Source organism: Perca fluviatilis, chromosome 17, assembly GCF_010015445.1.
Source record: "Perca fluviatilis chromosome 17, GENO_Pfluv_1.0, whole genome shotgun sequence".
In the NCBI taxonomy this organism is placed as follows: Eukaryota; Metazoa; Chordata; class Actinopteri; order Perciformes; family Percidae; genus Perca; species Perca fluviatilis.
The window spans coordinates 2602028-2629190 of NC_053128.1; the positions used below are offsets into that span (position 1 = coordinate 2602028).

The 27163-nt window shown below is 43.7% G+C and overlaps 1 protein-coding gene across 4 annotated transcripts in view; it reads right to left on the reverse strand.

Annotated features, from left to right (window-relative positions):
* dcc (DCC netrin 1 receptor) overlaps positions 1–27163 on the reverse strand; it is a 338290-nt gene that overhangs the window by 132853 nt on the left and 178274 nt on the right. For all 4 annotated transcript variants that reach the window (XM_039780568.1, XM_039780567.1, XM_039780566.1 and 1 more), the window contains exons 9-12: positions 24470–24624; positions 22996–23144; positions 21730–21868; positions 15580–15629 (exon numbers count right to left, since the gene is read on the reverse strand). In XM_039780568.1, coding sequence (XP_039636502.1) covers positions 15580–15629; positions 21730–21868; positions 22996–23144; positions 24470–24624 — 493 coding nt within the window. The remainder of the gene's footprint in view (positions 1–15579; positions 15630–21729; positions 21869–22995; positions 23145–24469; positions 24625–27163) is intronic.

Here is a 27163-nt window from a genome sequence, read left to right on the forward strand (position 1 = left end):
GGGTTCTCGGCAGTAAGTCGGACTCGTTTCAGGTGAGGGTTGGCCTCCACCAGGGCTGCGCTTTGTCACCAATCCTGTTTGTAATATTTATGGACAGGATATCGAGGCGTAGTGGGGTGGGGAGGGTGCGGTTCGGTGGGCTGGGGATCTCATCGCTGCTTTTTGCAGATGATGTGGTCCTGATGGCATCATCGGCCTGCGACCTTCAGCACTCACTGGATCGGTTCGCAGCCGAGTGTGAAGCGGTTGAGATGAGGATCAGCACCTCTAAATCGGAGGCCATGGTTCTCAGCAGGAAACCGATGGTATGCCTTCTCCAGGTAGGGAATGAGTCCTTACCCCAAGTGAAGGAGTTCAAGTACCTCGGGGTTTTTGTTCGCGAAGTGAGGGACAATGGAGCGGGAGATTGGTCGGAGAATCGGCGAGCGGTGCGGTATTACATTCCATCTATCGCGCCGCGTGGTAAAAGAGAGCTGAGCCAGAAGGCAAAGCTCTCGATCTACCGGTCAGTTTTCGTTCCTACCCTCACCTATGGTCATGAAGGCTGGGTCATGACCGAAAGAACGAGATCCAGGGTGCAAGCGGCCGAAATGGGTTTCCTCAGGAGGGTGGCTGGCGTCTCCCTTAGAGATAGGGTGAGAAGCTCAGTCATCCGTGAGGAGCTCGGAGTAGAGCCACTGCTCCTTTGCGTCGAAAGGAGCCAGTTGAGGTGGTTCGGGCATCTGGTGAGGATGCCCCCTGGGCGCCTCCCTAGGGAGGTGTTCCAGGCACGTCCAGCTGGGAGGAGGCCTCGGGGAAGACCCAGGACTAGGTGGAGGGATTATATCTCCAACCTGGCCTGGGAACGCCTCGGGATCCCCCAGTCGGAGCTGGTTAATGTTGCTCGGGAAAGGGAAGTTTGGGGTCCCCTGCTGGAGCTGCTCCCCCCGCGACCCGACACCGGATAAGCGGACGAAGATGGATGGATGGATGGATGGACATCAGTGTGTACAAGTGAATAACATCCAATCTGTGTTTAGAGCCACCTCGATGGGAGTGCCGCAAGGGTCTATTTTGGGACCCTTGCTTTTTAGCATCTATATAAATGACCTCCCTAGAGTGTGTTCGGACGTTGACGTAATCATGTACGCTGATTATACGGTGAACTTCACTTTCACTTCAAATTATCAAAAGAGATGCAAAAAGTTGCAGTATGGTTGCAGACGTCCTGTCTGACCTTAAACGTTGATAAAACGGTCTCAATGTTTTTTTCAAATATACACAAATTACAAATAACTCAAGAAATTCAAGTAAATGGACAAAAAATTATAAATGTAAATGAAACAAAATATTTAGGTCTAGTACTTGATTCGAACCTTGGTTTTAAAAGTCACATAAAAAAAATTGGTAATAAATTGAAATTTAATTTGATGAATTATAAACATATTAGAAATTCATTAACTACGTAAGCCTCAAATATATTCCTCAATACTATGATTGTTCCACAACTTCTGTATTGCATGTCTAGTTGGTCTCAGGCGTGTAAAACATCGTTAAAATTACTTGAATCATTATATAAAAGGGCCATAAAAATTCATGATAAAAAGTCTTGCCAGTATCATCACTGTAAAGTACAAAGTAAATATAACATTTTGAGTTTTGAAAACCTTATTAAATATATTCAAATTTCTGTTCTATTTAAAATTATCCATAATATCGCTGCTCCCCCTTTAAAGCCCCGTCACATTAAATTCAGAGAGAATTTCTAGAGCCACATGGTCGACAGTCAGAGGAGAGTACAGCGTTCCAAGACGTAGAACCACATATGGTCAACAATCGTTCTCTTATAAAGCAGCGAGCCTTTGGAACACTCTTCCAAACGAAATTATTTCATGCACAAATTATAGTACTTTTACACGCCTGACCAAACAGTGGTCATTATCAAAGCAAACCTGTACGCACTGAATGACTGTGATATGAGTGATGTAAACTGTGAGTGAGTGAGTGAGTGATAGATTCCTGAAGTGGAGAGTGTTTTTATGATGTGAGTATCTATGTATTATTGTGAATATATTTTATAAACTTCTGTAAGTATAACGTCAGCCTATCCAGGGACTGCGGGTGGAAATTAACATTTTTTGCTATAACCTGGCACATGACATCTCTTCTTTTTTAGACTAATGTTTTTTTGTGCATTGTCCCTGATCAAATAAAGAAATAAACAATAAACAATTTGACTCATGTATTAGACATCAAGGATACACACAACACAAATTAAATGTATGCAGGTTTTTGAAACAGCAACGCTGAATCATCTGTACTACAACTAAGGTAATCTACAGTGCTCTTCCAGCCAATCAGAAACCAGTACCTCAGTTGTCTTGGTACAAGATTTCCTAACAGCGTCAATTTAAGTGGATTGTCGTCATATACAAAGCACACACAGCTCATAACCGTGCGGCCACCTACACATGTACAGTGTTTTGCACGCATGCACGCACACACGCACACACACACACACACACACACACACACACACACACACACACACACACACACACACACACACACACACTCAGAGTAATGGTGTGTGTATCCCTTCATCAGCTGCGCTGTAAGTCATCATGCCAACGAGCAGTTTAAATATTCAGCCAGTGTTACTGTGACAACGGCCACAGAGGAATTCATTAACATTTAGCTGCACCTGTTCCCTCTGCTGCTCCTCATCCTGCTAATTGATTACAGCAGAACTGATTACCGAGCGGGAGGAGGCAGGGGAGAAGATAGGAAAGGCCGAAGGATGGAGGGAGAGAAAAAGGAAGCGACAAATTGAATAAATGTGTGTGTCGGCCAAATTCCTTCATATACTCTCTCGCTATCGCTCCGCTCCGGCGTCACAATGCGCCTCATTAACTAATTAGCCACTTTGACAGGACACAGTTGGATGTGAAGTCTCCATGGAAACGATGCAGAAGTTAAATTGGTGTTGGAACAACTCCCACAGAGAGACAGAGAGGCAAACCACCCATGAAGGGGGGACAGCACCTCCACCACACACACACACACACACACACACACACACACAGTTGTTACTAGGACTCGGCATCGAGAATCAAAAAGTACGATTCCAATGGAATCGTTTCTTTATTAGGATCGTTTGGAATCCGATCATTGGTTCCAAATTTAACAACCACAAGTTTTGGTTTCCGTAGCGGCCACCGTACTTCCTGGTGCTTGTTGCGTTGCAGCCACGGAGCACAGAAAGCAGCGCTCCAACGTGTGGCTTTATTTTACGTTGAAAAAGCCCGGTAAAGCCCATGTCCAACTCCACCCTTCAAAGAATCAGAATCGAGAATCGCTAAAAAAGAATCGAAATTGGAATCGGAATTGTTGAAATCAAGCAAGACTAGAAAGAACTAGATTCATTTTGAAAAATCTAACCAAGCTAGCTGGTTACCGCTAGTGTTCATTTTCTGTTCTGCCGTACATCCGCGTTAATCCGCAGGTAAAACTCCCGTTGGACGGGTGCCCGGTTAGTTCAGTTGGTAAAGCGCGCGCCATATGTAGAGGTTTTTTTCCACGACGCAGAGTCCCAGGTTTCCAATCCGACCTGCGGCAATTTCCTGCATGTCTTCCCCTCTGACTTCCCTTTCATACAGTATCTAAGCTGTCCAAATGATTAAAGGCGGAAATGTCCCAAAAAATTATCTTTAAAAACCTCCCGTTGGATGACTCACTTCAGAAGGGTTGAAAATCAGCAGACAAGGATTTCGTTCCGAAACTGCGACAGTGGAATCACTTGAAAAGTCGGTTGGTGAAAGGTTGCATAACGTGTTAAAGACATAATATGTAAAGACTGTGGATCTTGTAGGGTCGCAAAAAATTTAACCAAGCTAGCTAGCTACTGCTAGCGTTAGCTGGTAACTTTAGGGAAAGTTTGCAGAGGTTGGCGTGTATCTGCCGGTAAAACTCCCGTTGGATGACTCGCTTCAGAAGGCAAACTTTCCCTCTTTTGTGTTTAGCTTAGCGCGGCGCCATAGCAACTATTCCTGTTGGTGCTGGAGGGAGCGAACGGTGCACACCCATTGGTTGTTGACAATGTTCACATGATTTAACTTCACTACCAAGACTGGGACTGGGACGGAGTTTTATAACGCTTGAGATCTCTCAGGATTTGATATTGGAAATGATTCCGTGACAGTGGAATCGTTTGAAAAGCCGTTTGGTGTAAGGTTCGGCATATGTCGGCATAAGCCGTTTCAGATGTTCTTTCTTTCCTCGTGTAAATTCGAGGTGAAGTGGCCTCGGGCTGTGCTGTAACACTGAACCATTTCTCTGTTAGGGTTTTTTTTTCTGTCTGAGTGGAGCGGAAAAATGGCGGGAGCAGAAATTCCTCCTGAAGCTGCTTTGTATTCAGATGTAGTTGGCGTTGTAAAGCAGCAGGGCAAGTGAAGCCGTGGCCTCGCTCGTTGCCTTCAAACAGGCCGGGGGCCGTCCGTCTGCTTAAATCTTCCCCCCAGACGACGTGGGGAAAATGCACGGAGATCAGCAGAAAGCTGATGGAGATAACACGGATAATAATGCTTCTGATGATAACCACCAGTGGTAATTACAAGAAGCAGAGACATCGGAGGGAACCCTAATGAAGATAATCAACAAAGACAACAAAACTGCTAATGTTACATAATTGATATTAATAATTAAATATCTGATACTACTACTGTTGCCAAAGCAATGTCATCAATAGCAGTGGCGGCTGGCACATTTTTCTCCCAGGGGGGCTTTACATAGAATTTAATTGAGCTTGGTGAATACACTGGATGGACAGTAGCTTAAGGAAGGTACATAAAAGAAATGATTTAATTAGGGAAATGATGGAAAAGTAACGTGAGCGAATGCTTTTGGATTTGGATAGGGTTGTATGCATATTGCATGTTACGAAACGGTTTTGAACACTTTGATAGGGGTTATTTTTGTGACTGAAGATGTAAAGGTATGGATATTTCAAAAAGCATTTTGCTTCCTCCTTCTCACTTTCGGAAAAGAGTATTTTATTCATGAGTTTTTATTGATTTGGTTATTCTTGCCCTTTCTTATTTCATAGTGCCACCACCACCCAAGCTTTGAATATTCGTTGTTGAAAAGCACTGAAGCTGCAAAGGTAAAAACACTGTATTCGGTACAGCTCTAGTCTGCTTACATTTCCAAGTGAAATTGGTCTGTGGAAACAGTACATTTCTCAATGAGGAGGTGTATTATAATTCTGAAGTTAGATTGGTCTTTGGAAATGTGTTTTTTATTATTAAGTTTGACCAATTATTCAAAAAGTGAAAATGCCTTTTTTCTCTGAAATACAGTTTGCAAGCAGTATATCTTGTTTTTATTACTATCATTCAGTTTGTTTGTTATTTAATGTTTATTTATTCATGTCTTTTTATTTATTTATTTATCTATTATTGACGTTCACAGGATGGCCGCTTTTATTTTGAAATCCGTTCTTATGCACTCTTACTGTAGCACCTAGTATACACACATACTGCAAACTCTGCTGTACATTCACCTGAAATCTTCACTAATGAAGTTAAACTCCCCCCCGCTCCGACCGCCTGCTCTGCATTTACCGTCACTCTCTCGCACACCACACACACCCACACACCCACACACCCACACACTACGTATTGGCTCTGCTATTCTCCAAAAGACCAACGCTACTCTAACATAGGGTTAAAAAAGGGGAAAAGAAAACTAATGGGTTGTTACTTATTCAGTCTCTCTTTCAAACTCGGTGCCAACTAATTTGGAACGATGCTCGAGCGCTGCCTGGAAGGAATTTGTGGCTGAGATGACCCGCTTCACAGCATCATGCCAAAAAAAGGGCCAAAAAAATTTGCGTTCCCCCGGAAGTCTCTGTCCATCACTGCTGATCGGAGCTACTGCGGAGTCATTTGTCCCGGGAATGAATGCAGATCGTAACCTCTCCCACTGCCGACTTTAAACTGTATATAATGGTATGGCTAATGTATTTTATTTCCTAGCCCTGCTTCCCTTCCCCTAAGTGGCTTTGTCAGTTGTCAAGCTGCTATTGTAAATAGAAACCTGTTCTTAATGACTTGCCTGAAACATAACAATAAAACAGAAGGCAGATGTTAGTGGGAACTTTATTTATTAGCTCCTGTGTTGCTGATGCCGGACAGACACCGGCACTGGTGCATTTCATTTAGAGGCACCGTCAGTCATTTATTGAATTTCCAGCTCACTCTCTGTACTGCTGAGCAGTTTGTCCAATCAATGGATGAAAACGCTTTGAAGGGAAACCAAACTTTAAACTTAATCTGGATTTAATTCACTGGGGTTCTGTTTTTGTTTCTGTACGCTGTGAGGGCTGCATACAGAGCACCTCATCCACCCTGTGACCTCCACATGCACTAGCACACACACACACACACACACAAACACACACACACACACACACACACACACACACACACACACACACACACACACACACACACACACACACACACACACACACACACACACACACACAGGGCCAGGTGAGTAAACACTCCCTGAATTCAATCTGTGATTGTTTGTTCATGTCCTCTGGGTAAGAGCTGCAATCACATTGAATGTGTGCAAGCGTGTGTGCAAGTGTGTGTGTGTTAATGTCCTCTGGGTAAAAGGAGCAATCACATAGAGGGCAGACTGTCTCTATTTGCTTTGCAATACAGCATGCAACACCTTGCAGTGTGTGTGTGTGTGTGTGTGTGTGTGTGTATGTGTGTGTGTGTGCGCATCTGTTAGGCTTTAGAGCAGCATATTAGGAATGCACATGAAGGTGTGCTGGAGTAGTTGGTTCTCCGTGTACACAGACTATGTCGACAATATTTTGGAGGATTTTTCATAGATCAGAGTAGTAAAGCCGCAGCCTGTGATCCGGTTACCAAGTACCATAACCCTGACATTCAAACACAGTGAAAGCTGCCACCACTCTCACATTGATCACCAGGGGTCTTTACAGTAATAGAGGGGCTAACAGGGTTATTATGGACCAACACATGCTCACTCCCAACTCATGAGCTGTACGTTTAAGTGACACGCAGGACAACAACGGGACAACAACGGGACAGCGATCCCCGGTCTCCTGGGTGAAAGTCCTGTGTTGTTTGACCCATCCACCACTCCCCCAACCAACCTCTTTATGGAGATGTTCTGTCTTTTTATACTACGTGATCTTAGAGCACCGTGGTCGGACTCTAAAGGGTGATTTAGCTCTCGGTATCTGGTCTCGCATTGCTGGACCTTCCTCCACAGCAATGCGAAGGAGGGTCTGGCTAGTCCGCACAGCATTCCGGGATGGGAGAAAAACGCGCTGTGGTGTATTGGCATTTCTTGCAAACCCAAACAAAGGCACTGATTGGCTGTCCGAGATGCGGCAAAGTAATAAATGGCCGTCTTGGCCAGTTGGCGATGTTGCTGCGGCCTCTCGGGCGCATCTCCTCAAGTCTGGAGAGGATTGCTGCAGCCATGGAGCGTGGGCCTCCAAACGCACCACCTGCACCGGTTGTGCCCCTTCCTCCTCCCCCCACTCCATCTCCGTCCACCCGCTCCACCAGGAGCGCATCAAGTGTCCAATCCCGCCGTAGTTCAACATCACATCTCCTTAAGTCCTCTAATATTTCCTCATTTATGTCATCAACACATCCATGATTCATGGAAATGTTGTGTAAAACACAACAAGCCACAAAGAATGCTGCGACTTTTTGAGGACACAGACGCACGTCGGTAAATTAGGGAATGTATTTGCGCTCCCGGGGGCGGTTCAGTGAAAAGAGGAGGCGTGTTCCGTCGCTAACGTTACCTGGTGCTATTTTGCAGTTTCAGAAAACAATTCCGCCACTGACCAGGAAAAACCTGGTCTAAAGTCAGTGGCGCTAGTCTAAAGTCAGTGGCGCTAGTCTAAAGTCAGTAGCGCGTTATTCAGATGCTATTTTAGGGGCGCATGCTTGGCCATAATGTAGCGTGTGCACAACGCGCATACACTTTGCTTCTCTCATCTACACGGACGCAGCAGTTCCCATTTTTGCAAACCATACATAATTACAAAGAAAAATATTACTGAAAATGCGATTCAGGTGGATTGGTCAGGAGGCACTTTACAGTACAGTCCTCAAAAAGTCCCAGCATTCTTTGTGGCTTGTTGTGTTTTACACAACATGTCCATGAATCATGGATGTGTTGATGACATAAATGAGGAAATATTAGAGGACTTAAGGAGACGTGATGTTGAACTACGGTGGGATTGGACACTCCGACGGGATCTGGTCCGGGAGTGACAATGCGCGATGCGCTCCTGGTGGAGCGGGTGGACGGAGATGGAGAGGGGGGAGGAGGAAGGGGCACACCAGGAGCAGGTGGTGCGTTTGGAGGCCCACGCTCCATGGCTGCAGCAATCCTCTCCAGACTTGAGGAGATGCGCCCGAGAGGCCGCAGCAACATCGCCACCCGGCCAAGACCGGCAATTATTACTTTGCCGCATCTCGGACAGCTCCCGCTGGCGTGCGCCAGGCAAATCCGCCGTTTTAATAGCAATCCGCCATGGAACAATACGCCTGCTCTTAAAGGGAATGTGAGATTACGCTCCGATTGGTTATTTTCACGTTACGCCCAAACCACACCTAGCTACTTCAGACCAACCCATTTTAGATTTGCGTCGGGTGCAAGAATCATTTATCCCGCCGGTATCATAGCAACAGCGCCCGAGATCCGCCCACAAAGCTACTTGGGTTTCACGTTTGATACTTGCATTTCAGATCGTTAAAATAGGGCCCTAAACCAGGTTTTTCCTGGTCAGTGGCGGAATTGTTTTCTGAAACTGCAAAATAGCAACAGGGAACTTTTGCGACTGAACACGCCTCCTCTTTTTGCTGAACCACCCCTGGCAGCGCAAATACATTCCCTAATTTACCGACGTGCGTCTGTGGAGGGAAAAGTCCGCTGTGCGTCGGGTGCAAAATAGGAATGATACATGCGTCGGTGTACAAAGGCAATTTCGCTGGGTGCAAGATAGGGCCCTTAGTCTGTAACGAAAGCTGATTGGCTGCAATGTAAGTTGTATGTTGGTCTCATAGTCATAGCGAAATGATATTTTGACTAGCGAACTACAACACCACGGAATGGAAAAAAAGAGCATTAGAGGTAGCGTTGCATGGACGTAGAACACAATCTTCAGCGAATTTAACCCTTTTTAAGACCCTGCGGAAACCCTGTTTCATGCAAGGGCAAGGCGTGTGTCCTCCACCTGCGAATGTAGTTTATGATGAATACATGTTACTATTGAATACATGTTCACATTATAAAGACACAGAGGCATGCGGACTCAGACTCTTTTTTTGGTGACTCGGACATGGACTCGGATACGAACACTGGGGACTCAAGACTTGACTCTGTCTCGAAAGTTAGTGACTCGACTACAACAATGGTCCAAAACCAGTTGGAACAAAGATGGAAGATTTTGCACTGTAGCTGCAGTATCATGTTAGCTCACACAAAAAGTGTGAACACCGCTGAGGAAAAGCATTTCTGTACAATGGTTGTAATAAGGTCAGAGAGAGAGACTGAAGAAATAGAGTCTTTGTCCGGATGTCTCCATCTTTTACTGACTGCTGATGAAACCATGGAGTGAACCAGGTCAGAGAACAGTTACGCCCAGCTGCTTACATCTGTCTTTACTGGACATCAACGTCGATACAGAATTTCAGAATTCTACAAACTCCTTTCAAAATCACTTTAATGTATTTCTTTAATGAACATGAGTGGGGAAATGTGTGCAAAATAAATGTATGAGAAAGTAAAAGCTATGTCTATGTGAAAAGAGAATGAATGTACTGTATGTTGGAAGACCAGAATGAAATACGACTTGCACAGCCTCTTATAGACAGATATGAAATCGGAGTTTTCATTACGGACTCTGTCGAGGCTCAAAATGAACTCTCGACACTGAGCCGCTGGTGCTTTTAATTAACGTTTAAATGGGTCTCTGGGTTCTCCAGACGGCCCAGCACCTGTGACTCCTGCAGAGAGACACACTGGGAGATGCAATAGCGCCAACAGGAACCCCTTCTAAAAAGCTATTCTCAGAGCAGAAGTGGAGTTTAAGGTGTGCAGTGTGCTGGATGTTCCCAGCATCCACTCCTGATCCTGACTCTCTGACAGCCACAGAGACAGTGACCCTAGCTGGACTCTCTGGAGAATTCCGGGGGGGAAAAAAAGCCTGCAGACTGACATACTGTAATCTCTAGCTGTGTGTTCAACCAAGCATTCAACAACACACACACACACACACACACACTGACAGTAACGCTCTACTGACTGGAGGAAATTTGAGGAAATGTCAGATTTGTCTGAAAAGTTGGTTTGACAGCAGAAACTTGACGGATGCAGCACAATTCACATTGTTTCCTTCAGCAACAAGCTGCAGAGAAACTGACTGAGGCTGGACACGCACACACACACACACACACACACACACACACACACACACACACACACACACACACACACACACACTCACAATTAATTGTTGCAATTAAGCAGTGAGCAGCAGGAGTTCAGCACAGCTTGGAGTTCACCATAGATATATATGTGTATATCTATGGGAGTTCACATGCAGTTTTCATAGATTTTTCCAATAAATAAGCACAATATCCGCTGTGGAGTTCTGATGCTTCAACATATTCATTTTATCAGGCAAAATGACCACAAACTTTTCTACTTTTTTCAACAAAAACCTGGTCTAAAGTCAATAACGCAGCATTTCATTGTTATTTTAACAGTAAATTAGTAAAACGCTATGCTTGTCAAACACACAGGGACACGCAGCAGCACACAAACAATAAAAATATATATATATGATCTGCTCGCGCACTTTCACTTCACACACGAGCAGATCAGTTTTTTCTCCTGAAAATCTCTCCTTCCTGTTTAGGAAATCCTCCATCATAACAGCAATGCGACAAGGTCCAAACACGCCTGGCTTTTAAAGGGAATGGGAGATGATCTCTGATTGGTTGATTGCATGTTACGCCCAAAACACACCTCTGATTAATGAAGACACTAAGTACAACCCTTTAGAACCTTTTTTCCGCCGTTAAACTAGCAAAAGTGGACTGGCACACGCCCTAAATGCACCTACGTCAGGTGCTTCCCGCCGTGCGCTTCGATGGTTAAAATAGGGCCCTGAGAGTGCAGTTTAGTCTAATCTACTTTGATACATCAGTGCATGTTAAAAAGGGAGTATATTTTCCCCTGAAGAATGTTACTCCCACTATTGCTGGAACCAGTGGATAATAACATTTTCTTCTCGTCGACATCTACAGGGAGGTCAGAGGTCAGGGTGTGGGGCTGGCGGGCTTGGTGACACAAACTTCATCAGAGAAATTGAACATCTAACCACCTGCTGCTTTAGTATGTTTGGTATTCAGCTTTCATTAACTTAAACATTTTTCCAAAAAAAAAAAAAAAAAGCAGTTTAGTTGAGAAGACTCTTCCTCCTTTTAAAGCCGGTATCATGAGGCTTTCAACTGTCAAGCAGCTCTGACACCCCCGATCAATCAGCAGAGAAATATCAACCACATGCAGGGAAATAACTTAATGAGGTCAGCTCTCCACAGACAATCTGACCCTCCTGTTTATGGACATAAATAACGAGCCGTTCACATCGACGCTGGAAACATTCGTCATTTTTCTCGGCTGCTGCTTTCTCAGCTGGGTTAAGAAAAAAAACAAACCTGATGATGAAAGGGAAAAACTACCGAACCGGCTGCTGGTGAAGGCAGTATAGGCAAATGCCAGAAAAAAACAATTTAATGTTGTGAATGTTTAAATTGTGGTCAAACTCCCCGCCTTGTTGTCCCTTACTAAAAGAAGAGTTATGTCATAAATGTTTATGACTTGCTTATAATGTTTATGACATGTTCATGACAGTGTCATGTCACTCTTATGTAGATACCTTCAAGTAAAGTGTAACCCAAGCTTTGCTCAAACCCGTGAAAAGCAACTTGCATAGGTTTTGGGAGTAGTCTGGCTCGATGGATGTACAATGATGGACTTAAAGCCTGTCATAGATGTCCCTCCCCTCGCGCCTTCTCCGTTATCAGGGCCCCGCCCAGCACAGTTTGGTTTGGTTTAAAAGAAATACAAACAAGCCAGAGCGCTTTTTCCCCCTATCCCAGAATAGATGGGCAGTGTAGGCACACCATATTCCAGCACTGACACAGCGCTGGGGAGGAAGGTCTGGCTAGTCCACACAGCATTCCAGGATGGGAGAAAAACGTACTCTGGTTTATTGCCATTTCTTTAAACCAATCACAATCGTCTTGGGCGGTGCTAAGCACCAGACACAATGACGGTGCCGCTGCAAAATAGCCTCGTGAAGGAACTTGTTTTGGTGGAACGTGTGTACATTCAGAAGTAGTTTGTCGTGCAACAGAAAACTCCGATTGGACAGATAGTCTAGCTAGCTGTCTGGATTTACCCTGCAGAGATCTGAGGAGCAGTTAACCATAGTCCTCACAAATCCACCGGAGGTTAGAACGCCAACACAAAGGAAGCGAAAGGAGAGAGACATCTGACCAAACTTTCCAGCGGGACCTGAACAATCCCGGAAATGAAACACCGTCGGTATAGACTAGCAGAAGCAACAAACAGAAACACATCAAATGAGATGGCTGGGCCAAGATCTCCCGACTGTTTTCACACCAAATGTCCGCTCGCTGGACAATAAACAGAACTACATCTTTCCGCAATTTGGTTCCTCTATGTACTGTACATAGATGGCTGACAATAATGTCTCTTAGTCTTGAATTGGCTGCAGGCCTGAGCCTTTGGCTACGGTAAACACAACTTTCACCAAGGGAACATGCATTTGTAAAACAGCCAATAGGAACGCTCTCTCACTCTGAAATGACTTGTGATTGGCCAAAGTCTCCTGTGACGGCTAGATTTACTCAAGCCTGAATATAGAGCCAAGGAGGAGATGCATTAGGCTTGTGTTTTTTTTTCCAGACCACTTGAATTACAATAAATTGAAAGATTATTATGGAATTTCTTGCCCAGTGACACCAAAAATAAAGTGCCTACCTCAGCTTTAACTCGCTGAGAAATTGGAGGAGTGCAGCTCTTCATCTAACAGCTCACTGTGGCTGCTCCTGACTCTTCCATTACTCCCTGCAATATGTCAAACTGATCCGCAGTCAAAACATGATGAAAATAACCGGTGTCTTGTTTTGTAGATGCATTTTTGATGAACAATAGTGGTCAATGTCATGCTCCCTCACAAACATGTTTTGCCAGTTTTATGCTTTGCAGCAACGTAATACTGGAATTTGCAATTATATAAATATTGCAATATTTGGGTACCCTGGTAGCTGACCTGGTAGAGTGTGCGCCCCACGTAACAGGGGATCAGTCCTTACTGCATGTAACCCCCCGTCTCTCTACCACTTTTCCTGTCTTCAGCTGTGCTATCAAATAAAGGCCAAAAAGCCCCAAAAATCTTTTTTTAAAAACCTAAAAAATAAAATAATATCGTAATACTTTCATCAGTGGGCAATAGGCTCAATCACCATTGTGATACCTCATATAATGCTAGAGACTAAACAGACATTTATTTAAATGAAAGTCTTCGAGATTGCCACTTTGAGTTTCAAGTCAAGGCTTAAAACTTTTCTGTTTGCCATTGGTTACTCTAAGTTGATTTAAAGATGGCCATTCCTAAACCTCTAAGTCTATTTTCTGTTTGTTTGTTTATTTTTTTTATGACTAATAATATGATAATTTTCTGTTCTATTTGCTTTGTATGTGTATGCATGTAAAGCCCTTTGTGTCTGAATTGTGTTATAGTATATGAATAAATTGCCTTGACTTGCCTTGACTTGACTTTAAAGTGTTCATATTATGCTTTTTGGCGTTTTCATTTTTCTTTATCGTGTTATATATCTTTTTTGTGCACATGTAATAGGTTTACAAAGTGAAAAAGCCCAAAGTCCCCCCCAAAGGGACTTACCATCTCCAACAGAAAACACTGTTCACCAACTGCTCCAAACAGCTCTATTGTAGTCCAGCCTTTACTTCAGAGACAAACGTGGTCACTTTGGAACACACGGTATAATGCTCACCTAGCTGCTAGCGTGGCACGCCCTCATACTCTGCTCCTGACTGGCTAGTAGTCCTTACCTAGGTACTGTCAGGGCATGCCCTCATACTCTGCTCCTGACTGGCTATTAGTCCTTATCTAGCTACTGTCAGGGCATGCCCTCATACTCTGCTCCTGACTGGCTATTAGTCCTTACCTAGGTACTGTCAGGGCATGCCCTCATACTCTGCTTCTGACTGGCTAGTAGTCCTTACCTAGCTACTGTCAGGGCACGCCCTCATACTCTGCTTCTGACTGGCTAGTAGTCCTTACTTAGGTACTGAGCATGTGCGACTCCCAACAAAGATGGAACAGAAGTGAGATGTCTTACTCTGTAGCTAAAACAGAGAGCTCAACACACAGGGTGAAAAGAGGAGCTGCAGCAATGTGCAGTACGACAAAAATATGGTGTTTTTGGAAAATTAAACCATGTAAACCTATTCTGATATAACCTCTAAATACAATTATGAACCTGAAAATGAGCATAATATGAGCCCTTTAAGTTACTGCTGATGGAAACCCAGCACTTCCTGCTGCTGCTTCACATTGGTTTTCCATCAGCGGACCAGCTGGAGTATTTGTCACATAGTTAGCGGAACTCAGCGCTAATCTCCAATAAAAATGGATTTACACGCAAAGACACGGACACATTTGGTGCTAATTGGTCAGCGGATCAGGCGACAGCTCCAACACCTAAAGGAGGAAAATGACAGATTTTACCTAACCGAGCTGTCATGTGAAAAACTGGTAGCAAAAATCCTCCATACTAAGATTCAACCAGCGGCAATTGTATGAAAGGTTACACACGTCTCCTAAATGGGCGTGGCCTCATTTGAACATGTAGTGAACGTCGTGTGGGAGCTCTCATTTTCAACGCAAAGAAAGCGGAAGGTGAAGGGACATCCGGGGGAACTTTCAGCCGCGCCGGAACTATCCAGTAAAAGAAACTATGGTCGAACCAGACTAGTACTTTACATGTAATTATGAAAATAGGTCCTCTTCAGTATTTTCATTCCATAAATCACATGAGCAGCTCTGACAGTAAACTGAGGGACAATAAATGAGTTGGAATATATGTATGAATATGGACACATTTGTAGATCACATCAATCAGTAAAATGAGGCCAGATCAGCAGAGAGCAACGGTTGACTGATGGCAGTGTCGCAGTTTAAATGTGTGTGAGAAACCTGGGAAATCAGCTGTGAATGTTAAATGGTCAGACTCTCTCAGTTCGACCAAGCAAAATGTTTAAAAAAAGTCTTTCTTGAAATTAGACTAAAAAAAGATCCTAAAATAGTTTCCAGTGGATAACTTTATCACCTTGAATGAAGCAGGTGACTGCTGTGGTGTACAGATGTGGACAGAGAGAGAGGAGGAAATCAAAGTAGAAGGAATGTAAACTCACCCTGGACAGGACAACCTCTAGGGTGATGTTGTTGGGAGGAGCGCTGGGTACTGCACAGAAAAAGACAAAAAAAACAGCGTGCGCATCGAGTTATTCATCAGTCAAAGATAAAAACCTGCTGCTAACAAATACAACTTTGACTCAGTGGAAATGTTGAGACGGCAGATGAATCTGCACATTTTAGGCTTCTAAAAAAATCCTCGAGAGGAAACAATCTGAGAAGAAAAAACCGATCCTAGCCCATGACCACACTGGGGTCACAAACCAAACAGCTGTGTAAAGTTCAGTTCAGACTAGTTAACCAGTTAGGGTTAGGGGTTAGGGTTAGTGTGACGAGATGAGTTGAGACTTGCAACTACTTGCAACGAGGCCGGTCTGCAACGTTCTGAAACCTGCCAGTTCACACCAATACGGCGAGACGAGACGGGATGCAGCGTCACCTCCATAGCTACGACTCGTGGTACTTCTGTTCACAGACAGATTTTGTTTCGTATAGTCAGATGCTTGCTACAGATGCACTTCTAGTAGTCTATATCGGCGATGTTTATTTTCCGGGATTGTTCAGGTACTGCCGGAAATTCCGCCGGATGTCCCTCATTTCGGCCGGATGTCCGTCCACTTCCTCTGTCTCTGTGTTGGCGTTCTAACCTCCGGTGGATTTCTGAGGACTATGGTTAACTGCTCCTCAGATCTACTGTTAGTTTTCTGTTGCACGACTAAAACAACTTTGAAACGTACACGTTCCCCCAAAACAAGTTCCTTCCCGAGGCTATTTTACAGAGGCACCGTGGCTCCTTCCCATCCCGGAATGTTGTGTGGACTAGCCGGACCCTCCTGCGCAGCGCTGTGGAGGAAGGTCTGGCAATGCGAGACTACATTTCTGGTGAGGAATTGGCGAAAGAGCTTTATTTCACTGATTCACTGCTTTGTTCTAATGCCTCTCTGCCCGCTCGCTCTCTTCAGTCACTCTCTATCTATCTTGACCATATAACGTTACTGTGCTTTCGGGCGGTCGTTGAGGCACCGTCTGAAGCTCTGCCATTTCGACCAGCTGTTTGTAACATAGAAATAAAATGGACTATGGATCATTTTATAGTCTATAGCTGACTTGACCAACTGACTTCTCTGAAACAGGAGACGTCTCTTACGTTCTAAAACCAGCCTCTGGAGACACCACCAGCTGAGTCTCAGGCGACGCCATCAGCAGGTTTGAGTCGAGCTAAGACGGGCCGGTTCAGACTGTTGAAACTTTATCCCTGTAACGTTCTAAACCGTTTTCGTCTCGTTGCGACTCTTTGGTCTGAACTGGGCTTTAGCGACACACGAAAGCCCTGAATGGCAAGCCACTGTCGCTTTGTCCATGTTTTTGTTGCTTTTTCTGACGTTATTGATGCTTTTTCCCCACGTCTTTGTTGCTTTTTTAAATCCGTTTTTGCATCTTAATGTTCTCCATTACTGCCTTCATCATTTTGAAACCAGAACACAACAAATGATGATGACTCATTTTCACTCCTGCCACCCAAAGAGAGGCAGACACTGATGTTTCCTTTTTTAAATTACACAACGTAGGTAGGGATGCTGCATTGATTTACGGGTCCAGTCAGCGAACTGAGGGGAAACGACATAAAGTTGAAGTTATTTTAAAAACCTAAAATATTCTGGGCTTTGGAGAAAACATTCGGGGATGGAGAATGTTGTGGGCTGAACATCTAAAAATGAGTTTGTTTCTCTCTGATGTTGTTTTGCTGGGTTTTAAAAAAAAAAATGTATATCAATGTCTGAGTGTTGGCTGAGTGCTGGGCTGCTTCGGTTTGGTGTGAGATCCCTGCTGTCAATCAATCATCCTGATGATGACATCAGCACAGACAGGAAGCAGACGGATCAACGCTGAGACGCCGTTCAGCCTCCGAGATCTGAGTGTGTCACTACAGCAAAACAAGATCACCCCTGGACGCATGACAGGTGTCATTACACACGCACACATGCGCACACACACACACACACACACACACACACACACACACAAACACACACACACACACACACACACACACACACACAAATGCTGAAATTGTTGCCAGAGTGTGTCACTTTTGCAACAATATAATACAACATTGCTTTAAGATGGCGCCATCTATGTGTGTTGACACTCACACATGCACACGCACACATGCACACACACACACACACACACACACACACACACAAATACTGAAATGGTTGCCAGTGTGTCACTTTTGCAACAATATAATACAACATTGCTTTAAGATGGCGCTATACATGTTGACACACACATACACAAACACGCACACACACACACACACACACACACACACACACACACACACACACACACACACACACACACACACACACACACACACACACACACACACACACACACCCTGGAAAATGATCCAAAACATAGATGAAGACGATTAAGAAGGAGCTTTTTTTTCTCTCCATTGTCGGAACGTAGAGAAAAAAAGCTGACTAGGGCAAAGAAGAAGAAGAGCAGAAAAATAAATCGGAGGACGGAGAAGACAAACAAAACAAGCAAGATAAAGGAGAGGAAAGGATTTACAACAAAGACAAGAGGGAAAAGGTAAGGTAAAAACAAAACCAAAGTGAAGAACAGGAAGTACAAGACACATGAAGAAAAGAGTAAGAAGCAAAAGCAAATATGACAAGAAAACATGAAAACAAAGAGGATAGCAACAAGGCAGCGACAGGAAGACAAAGAGGACGAGGATGAACAGGACGATGGTGAAGAGGCAGCAGACATGGGGTCCTGTCCCGTGAATCGGAGACAGAGTGGGACGCTCATACTGACAGACGCCTGGATAACTGTCAGCTGCTTATCTGTTGATTCAGCTGCTCACTGACTGTGTGTGTGTGTGTGTGTGTGTGTGTGTGTGTGAAACTTTTATTGTGGATTCAATTAACCCACGAGTCATTCTTATCATTGAGACGCAGCGGGAAGATTCACAATACAGCCACTCTGCATCTGTGTGTGTGTGTGTGTGTGTGTGTGTGTGTGTGTGTGTGTGTGTGTGTGTGTGTGTGTGTGTGTGTGTGTTATTACAGATCATTTTTATGGTGTGATTGCAGCTGGACGGATGCCTCTATTCTCTTTCTCTCTTTCTCTCCATCTGTGTATGGAAGTTTATTAACAACAGAGCCGTCTGAGCCAGACCCCCCCGCAACCAAATAAGCATCTGTATAGGTTGATTGTGCAAGCAGCACATTACACTATCACGACTATTATGCTTTTCCAGATTTCCTTTCATATCTATCATGTCATAATGTTGGATATACATGTTAAACGTGGCCAAAACACTCAAATAATGAGATAAACGTATTTCAGACAAATCCTCATGAGAACGTTCAGATTTCGAACAGTTTTTTTCTACTCTTGGCTAAATGTTACGCAACTTCGAGCCGGCCTTCTCTGATTGGTCATCTGCTCCAGCCAGGAAAAAAAGGTAATAAATTACAATATATCGCAGAATATTGCAATATGTTTTAAAATCGCAATAATATTGTATCATGACATAAGTATTGTGATGATATCGTATCGTGACACAAGTATTGTGATGATATATCGTGACATAAGCATTGTGATGATACCACATTGTGACATAAGTATTGCGACGATATCGTATCGTGACATAAGTATGGCGATGATATTGTATCGTGACATAAGTATCATGATGATATCGTATCGTGACACAAGTATTGTGATGATATATCGTGACATAAGCATTGTGATGATACCACATCGTGACATAAGTATTGCGATGATATTGTATTGTGACATAAGTATCGTGATGATATCGTATTGTAAGGCCTCTGGTGATTCCCTCCTCTAACGTAAACATGTTCTAGTAGAATTACAAAATAAAAGGATGATCCTGAAGATGCTATATAACAGGTCCACTTCAAGGAGTTTCAGATTAAAATGCTGTGTGGACAATATTTTACAACCTGAACTTCAACAACATATGAGAACTAACGATGCTAATGGTACTGCACTTGCGTCATAAAGTTTTTAGTTACGTAATGATCTCTTTGGTAGAACACAGCTTGTATAAACACGGACTGTATTCAGTGAGGGTGTTTAAACAACCAAGGACCTTGAGGATAAACTCCTCTTCAGCGTTTCCACCAAAAAAAATTTATTTTTAAATTATTATTATGCCTAGCTTTCAATTTCTGTGGAAATGTTCTTTTGAAATGTAGACCTTAGCCCAAGTATTCCAATGACTGTAGTGTACTGTAAAACTGCCTTAAATAACATGATATAACCAGGTTGTTTTGTCATTTATGGGGGTTGTATACAGGTTGAGAACCACTGACTTAGACACAAAAACATAGGAAAATAGGGTCCAGGTTGGAAAAAAACAGCAGTTACCCTTTAATCAGTTATTGAGAAAAAAGTATCATCATTTGATTTGCCCACCAGGACAACATGACCTCATCACTGATGATGTACTGTCTTCCCAGGAAACGATGAAAGAAGGAAGGGTTATCTGACTCTGACAGGCCATATCGTTGAGTTCAGCCAGTTCTAACCAGATACATGCCAATAAATTGATCTGGTTATAATTGTGTGGCCTGCGATAATATGTTTGACCCTCCTTTTTGGTCATCTGTTACGGTGTAGCTTGAGTTGAGCTCCATGCAGCGACTTGACAGAGCCGTGGTCTGTTTGGAGACCAATAATAAGGAAAGTGAACAGGCATATGTAGATGAAAAGCATCAGTCCACATCAAGCAATACGTTTTCTTTTATTCTGTGCAAGCAATCTTCAGTCAAAGGTGAAACAACGCAGATATGATGTGTTATAGTGGGACTTTGTTGCATGCCCCATTAATTTCAATAGTTCAAAGTGGAACCCAAGTTTTGCACAAATGCAAAATTTGAATGCTGTCACTGACGGTATAACCCTTCCATCTTTTATAGTCTCTTTGCCGTCTTCCAGGAAATTCCAGGAAGTTCAGTCAGAGACACTTGAAGGAATGACCCATTCATATTGATTTGTTAAGGCCAATTGTTGGTCCTGTGTTCAATTGATGACACCGTGGGTGCGTACGTAGGTACATGGAGATACGGACCCTACACAAAAAAAATGTAACTTCACAACACGGCGATGCAGACCGCATGAAAGACGCTATAAAAATAAAAGTTATCATTAATATTATTATTATAACTGTGATTGGTCCGCTTGGCTTGGTAGCGTTCCCGTCGTGGTCAGAAAGAACAGGGGAGACACTTTGTTTCTCCGTCTCTCTACACCTCCAGAGTCGGTAATCACTCTGAAGCTAATCCCCGTCACTCTCTCACTCGCTCTACCACACACTGCCCACAATACGCATGCCGGCTCTGCTAGTATCTTGAAGGGATACGCTAGAACGACGCAGACGGCAGCGCACAAGTCTAAACTTCAGGCCATGTTTTTAGACTATGGCGTGAGCTCTGCGTGGAGCCTCCGCTGAAGCACAAATCAGCCTTTACACTGTGCTTTTTGAGGGAGCTCTCAAAGAATCTAATGCTAATCATCTCCCCCTTCGCCAAAACAAACCCCCCCCCCCACCCCTGAAAGAATGTCAAAATTATATAATTATGCTATATATTACGAGATAAAGCGGTTTTCACACATACTGGCAATTCGCTACTCGTTCCTCGCCTTAAAGGTTCATTTTAACTTAACTGGCCGGCTACATTGCACACGTAACATATGCTGAGCGGACGTTCCAACATTACGCTTCCACTAGAATCAATGAAGCTGGCCACACCGGGCAGAGAGCAGCGTGGTGGTGTGGATGCTCTGCGGACACCCTCATAAATAGTTGTGTGATGTGTAAATTAATGTTGTTTTTATTTATTCAGCAACACCTCCCCCTTTACCTTTGTTTTTGTGTCTAAGTGACTGATGGGAACAACAATCTCATTGCAGCCGGTTTGCAGCAGCTGGTCACAGCGTGCTCGCTTAATACTGGACCAAATTCAAAGATCGTAGTTCCCATCAGTCACTTTCACACAAAAACATTGGAAAGGTTAGGTTATCGTAAGTTACCACATTGGACGATTGAGAGATAAGAAATAATAAAGAAATTAAAGAAAGAAAGAAGTTAAGAGACAACTCACCATCTGATTGGGTGGTGACGCTGACAGTGTCCACGGCGGCGCCGGGTCCGTAGCGGTTGATCGCCAGAACTCGAACTGCGTACTCGGTGAACTTATTGAGTCCCTCCATCTTGTAGTTGAGTCCGTTCACCTCCACACTCTGAACACACACACACACACACAGAGGAGTGTTACACTTTGGCTATCACTCTCAGAAAAATAACAAGGCTGGGATTTGATTTGGGACATTGGGAATTGCGTTCAACGGTTTATTAAATTCCACAAAGTGACTGGCGTCGTAACAGGGAGTACTACGACAGTAGCTATGTTTCCATCCACTTGTCCATTGTCATTATCTGAAGTTTGTTACAAATATTCAAGCGAATAAAGCTGCTGAAAGTGTGTTTCCATCCCAAACCTTTGAACTCTGCGATAGAAAAGGTCAGACGGTGCCTACATTGGTGTTTGCTTATGATGTCATTTCTTGGACTATCTTCAAATGCTTCACATCACTTAAATCAGTACAACCTACGCTAAAAACATATGTAAGTCAATAAACCATAATAATTAATAAAAGAATTAATATTGCCAACGACGACGCAATCAAACATCGCTATGATGATGCAGCTCAATTTTGGCATTTCTTAGATTCTTGCTATCTAAAATAGCTGTTATATTCAGCTCGTAAATTAAATGAAGAAAAAAAAGTCTCTTGTCTCCTTGTTCGTCCACTTATATCTGTCTTTGTTGTAAAGCTGCAAAGATTAATCAATTAATCGATTAGTTGTCAACTATTAAATTAATTGCCAACTATTTTGATAAAATCGATTAACCGGTTTGAGTCATTATTATGAAAAAAAAATAACTTTTTTTTTTATACCAGCTCCTTAAATGTGAACATGTTCTAGTTTCTTCACTCCTCTGTGGCAGTAAACTGAATATCTTTAAGACATGGACAAAATGAGACATTTGAGGACATCATCTTGGGCTTTGGAAAACAGTGATCCACATTTTTCACCATTTTCTGACATTTATAGACCAAGCAACTAATCGATTAATCAAGAAAAATAATCAACAGATTAATCGACAAAGAAAATAATCGTTAGTTGCAGCCCTACTTTGTTGACACCCGCCATGTCTGCAAAGAAAGCGGAAATTACCTAAAACTTCTTCTTTCCTTTTTTTTCCTTAGCTAATTGCATTCTTTCAAATAGCAATTTGAAAACGATGAATCGCTCAGCCCTAATTCGCCGAATGGATGGAAACATGGTTAGTGATGGTGCTGACCTGTTCCTTGCCCGATGGGCTTTCAGTCCACAGCAGTCTGTAGCCCAGGATGGGGCCGTTTGGTTGGCTGGGGGGATCCCAGCTCACCTGGACCGACGTGGGAGACAGAGCCTCAGCCTGGACAGACTCCACCCTGCTGGGAACCTGGACTGTAGAGACACATAGGGAAAACACACTGCTCACACACCATCCCACATACTGATGCTACTGCTGCTGTTCTCACTGCTGCCACTAGTACACCTTCGCTGTTTGGTGTTTTAAGCCTCCAACGTTGTCTTCCAGGCAGCGCTGCCTGGAAGGCACTATGATTAGGCAATGGTTAGGGTTAGGTGCCTTGAAGTTGACGGTTGCAGTGCTGCCTTGAAGTCGACGTTGGGGGCTTAAAACACCAACGAGCTACACCTTCCACCGCTACATCTACCATTCCCACAGTGACCGAGACAGGCCCATTATCTTCAGAAATGAGAGTTTTTCAAGTTGTTATTGAAGGGTTGTAGAGAAAAGATGAATACTTAAAAAAATATTTTTACGGATGTCAGCTTTTTTGACCCCCCTGATGCAATCCAATTTTTTAAATATTGAAATACCGAGTCCCGATCCGACACTTGTATTTGCTCAGCATGGGTGGTAGGTATGGCCAGAGGTTAGAGAAGTGGTCTATTGGCTCGGAAGTTGCCAGTTCAAATCACCGGTCAGATGACAACAAATATGTGGCAAAATGACTGCTGGCAACCAGAGGGTTGTCAGAGTCGATGTCAGATTAGTCTCGAATTGCCGGAGCTTCCTCCACAGCGCTGCGGAGGAGGGTCTGGCTAGTCCACACAGCATTCCGGGATGGGAGAAAAAGGTGCTCTGGTTTTATTGGCATTTCTTTAAACCAATCACATTCGTCATGGGCAGACTCAATGACGATGCCTCTGCAAAGTAGCCTCGGGAAGTAGACCAAAATATTCCAAAAATATAAAGCACATGATACAGAAAAAGAACACACATTTAAGATTCAGGTGTGTGTGTGTGTGTGTGTGTGTTAGAACGTGTTCTCACTCCCAAATTGTAAGCTGATGAAACTTGGTCAGTGGCTCTCAGCGTCAGATACTGACACAGATACTGTATGGAACAGAGCAGCAGCTCGAACGCGGCGCTTTAAGATGACCTAGTATAAATAGGGGGGGGCCGGATGGGTCAAACAACACAGGACTTTCACCCATGAGACCGGGGTTAGTGTCCCGTTGTTGTCCCACGTGTCACTGAAATGTACATTTTATAACCCCACCCACCATCTTTTCCTAAACCCGTTGTTGTGCTGCATGTCAGTTGAACATTCGTACCGACCCAGAGCGTCAAAAAGTGACCAACCCAACCAAGCGTGTCTAAATATGACGCTAAAGGAGACTTTTTGGATTAGGAGTGAGAATGTTAAAACGTGTGCGTGTGCGTGTGCGTGTGCATGTGCGTGTGTGTGTGTGTGTCTTACGGTCAGGTTTGGTGGTGATCCTCAGGGGGGCGGAGCTCTCTCCTGGCCCCACGTCGTTGTAAGCGATGACTCTGAAGCTGTAGCTCTCCTCTGGTTTCAGGTTCGAGACGGTCAGCTCCAGAGACTCCGGCTCCGACACGTTCACTGACCGCTCCCTAACACAGGAAAACACAATTTCATGTACCAAACTACTTTCATTACAAATCTAAGACACATAATGTACTTTTTTGAATTTTAATCCTATAATTTTTATTATCTCCATATCTTCTTACTGAGATATTACTCATCTCTCTTATTCATTTAATGTTCTTTATTTCATATTATTTTGTTTAATATAAAAATCAAATAGAGCTGCATTTAATCCAGTTTTATTTTGTAACAATACAGATAATCTGAGCTGAAATCAGATGTCATCGGTTTAATCCCGCAGTGACTGCAGCTAATCCTCAGATTACAGCACTTTGCAGCCTCTCAGTCCTCAACCAATCTGCAAATCACTGAAGAGACAGCCGCACAGATTAGCATGTTTCCACCGCAGCGTCATGTCCACACAGCTGCTTTCTCTGCTCAGTCCACGGTAAGGAAAGATGACTTTTATACTAAATATGAATGGGTTGAGGCAGCGTTGTGGTCGAGTCACCAACTGTCGAGTTTTGAAGTCCAAATCCAAGTCCGAGTCACCAAAGAAGAGTCCGAAATAGCGAGAATAGCGACTCAAGTCCGAGTCCAGGACTCGAGTACTCCATTACTACTTGTTACACATTAAAGTAGTCAGAAACTTCATCCATCTTTCGAGTTCTATTTCATGATTGCTCGAGTCCAATTTCATAACTCCTCGAGTCCATGTCCACGTCATCAGTGTGCGAGTCCAAGTTGAGTAACGAGTCCAGAGAATAGCGACTCAAGTCCGAGTCCAGGACTCAAGTACACCATTACTGCCCATTACACATTAAAAGTATAGTCAGAAACTTCATCCAACTTCTGAGTTCTATTTCATGATTGCTCGAGTCCGATTTCATAAATCTTCGAGTCCAAGTCCAAGTCATCAGTGCGCGAGTCCAAATCAAGTCACGAGTCAAGAGAATAGCGATTTGAGTCAGAGTCCAGGACTCAAGTACTTCATTACTGCCTATTACAGATAAAAGTAGTACTTCTTACAACTTCTGAATTTGATTTCATGAATGCTAAACTCGAAGTCCAAGTCATCAGTGCGCGAGTCCAAGTCGAGTCAAGAGTCCAGAGAATAGCGACTTGAGTCATCCTTGAGTCCGAGGCCAGGACTGGAGAACTCCATCACTCGGTCAAGGTACTGTATCTATCTCACATTGATCTCATTGCAGTTTCTTGACTTGATTTCATCCAGTGAGAAGCACAACAGAACATCAGACACAGACACGGTTTGGCTTCCAGATTTCTAACTGATGCTCCATTTAGAAAGAGGGGAGGAAAAAAACTGTACAATAAAAACGGTGTATAAAAATTTGGTTTGGTTCCCACCAAATAAATGACTAAACACAGTTTAATATGAGCAACAAGCAATGGTGACTTCTGCTCATTTCAGAAAGGTTAAAAAAGTGTAACTCAGAGTGATGCTTAAAGAAATAGTACAACATTTTAGAAAATATCTACCCAAATACCTTACAATCCTTTGATCAACCCTTTAAAACCCTATTAAAATACTGTTACAACAGCTTGAAAGGGGAATGTTCAAATAGGGATTTTAGGGACAGACTGTGAATGTCCACTGCCATTTCAATGCCAGGTTAAGCAGTTATCAAGATATCTGCCTCTTGACCAACGTGTTGGACAGACAAACTGACAGAGCAGCAAACCAACGAATATCACCATCAGCAGCAGCAGCTACAGCAGGGAGACACAGAGGTTAAATCAAATACAAAAGGTGAGTGGAGTTCTCAGGGTTTATGAATCCATATTTCCCTCTGAGCTGCTGAGTGAAAAGGCAGAGAGGCCGAGCTGGATGTGGAGTTAAGCAGCAGGTCCGTGTCCGTCACACAGTTTGAATTCTCTCTGCCCTTCAAAAGCACGGTCTGAGGTTGTTCAGTCGGCGCCAAAACAAATAAACCACAGTCAGAGGGAGATGGCTCTTCCTCTGCTTCCATTGTCATTATTCCCTGTCATCTATTCCACTGTTTCTTCGGATTCGCTCATGAGCAGAACCTCTCTCACTTTGATCCGTTTTCTATACCTCTCTCTTAAGCTTCCTGCATTCCTGTTTCATCCTTATCTCCTCAACCTTGCCCTGATGATTCAAATATTAGTCTATATTGATGATGTTTAATTTCCGCGATGGTTCAGGTGCCACCGGGAATTTCGCCAAGTTGTCCCTCATTTTTGGCCGGATGTGGAGGAGGACTATGGTTAACTGCTCCTCAGATCTCTGCAGGGTAAATCCAGACAGCTAGCTAGACTATCTGTCCAATCAGAGTTTTCTGTTGCACGACTAAAACAGCCTTTGAACATCCACATGTTCCACCAAAACAAGTTCCTTCCCGAGGCTATTTTGCAGCGGCACCGTGATTGTGTCCAGTGCTTAGCACCGCCCAAAGACGATTGTGATTGGTTTAAAGAAATGGCAATAAACCAGAGCACGTTTTTCTCCCATCCAGGAATGCTGTGTAGACTAGCCAGACCTTCCTCCTCAGCGCTGCGGAGGAAGGTCTGGCAAAGCGAGAT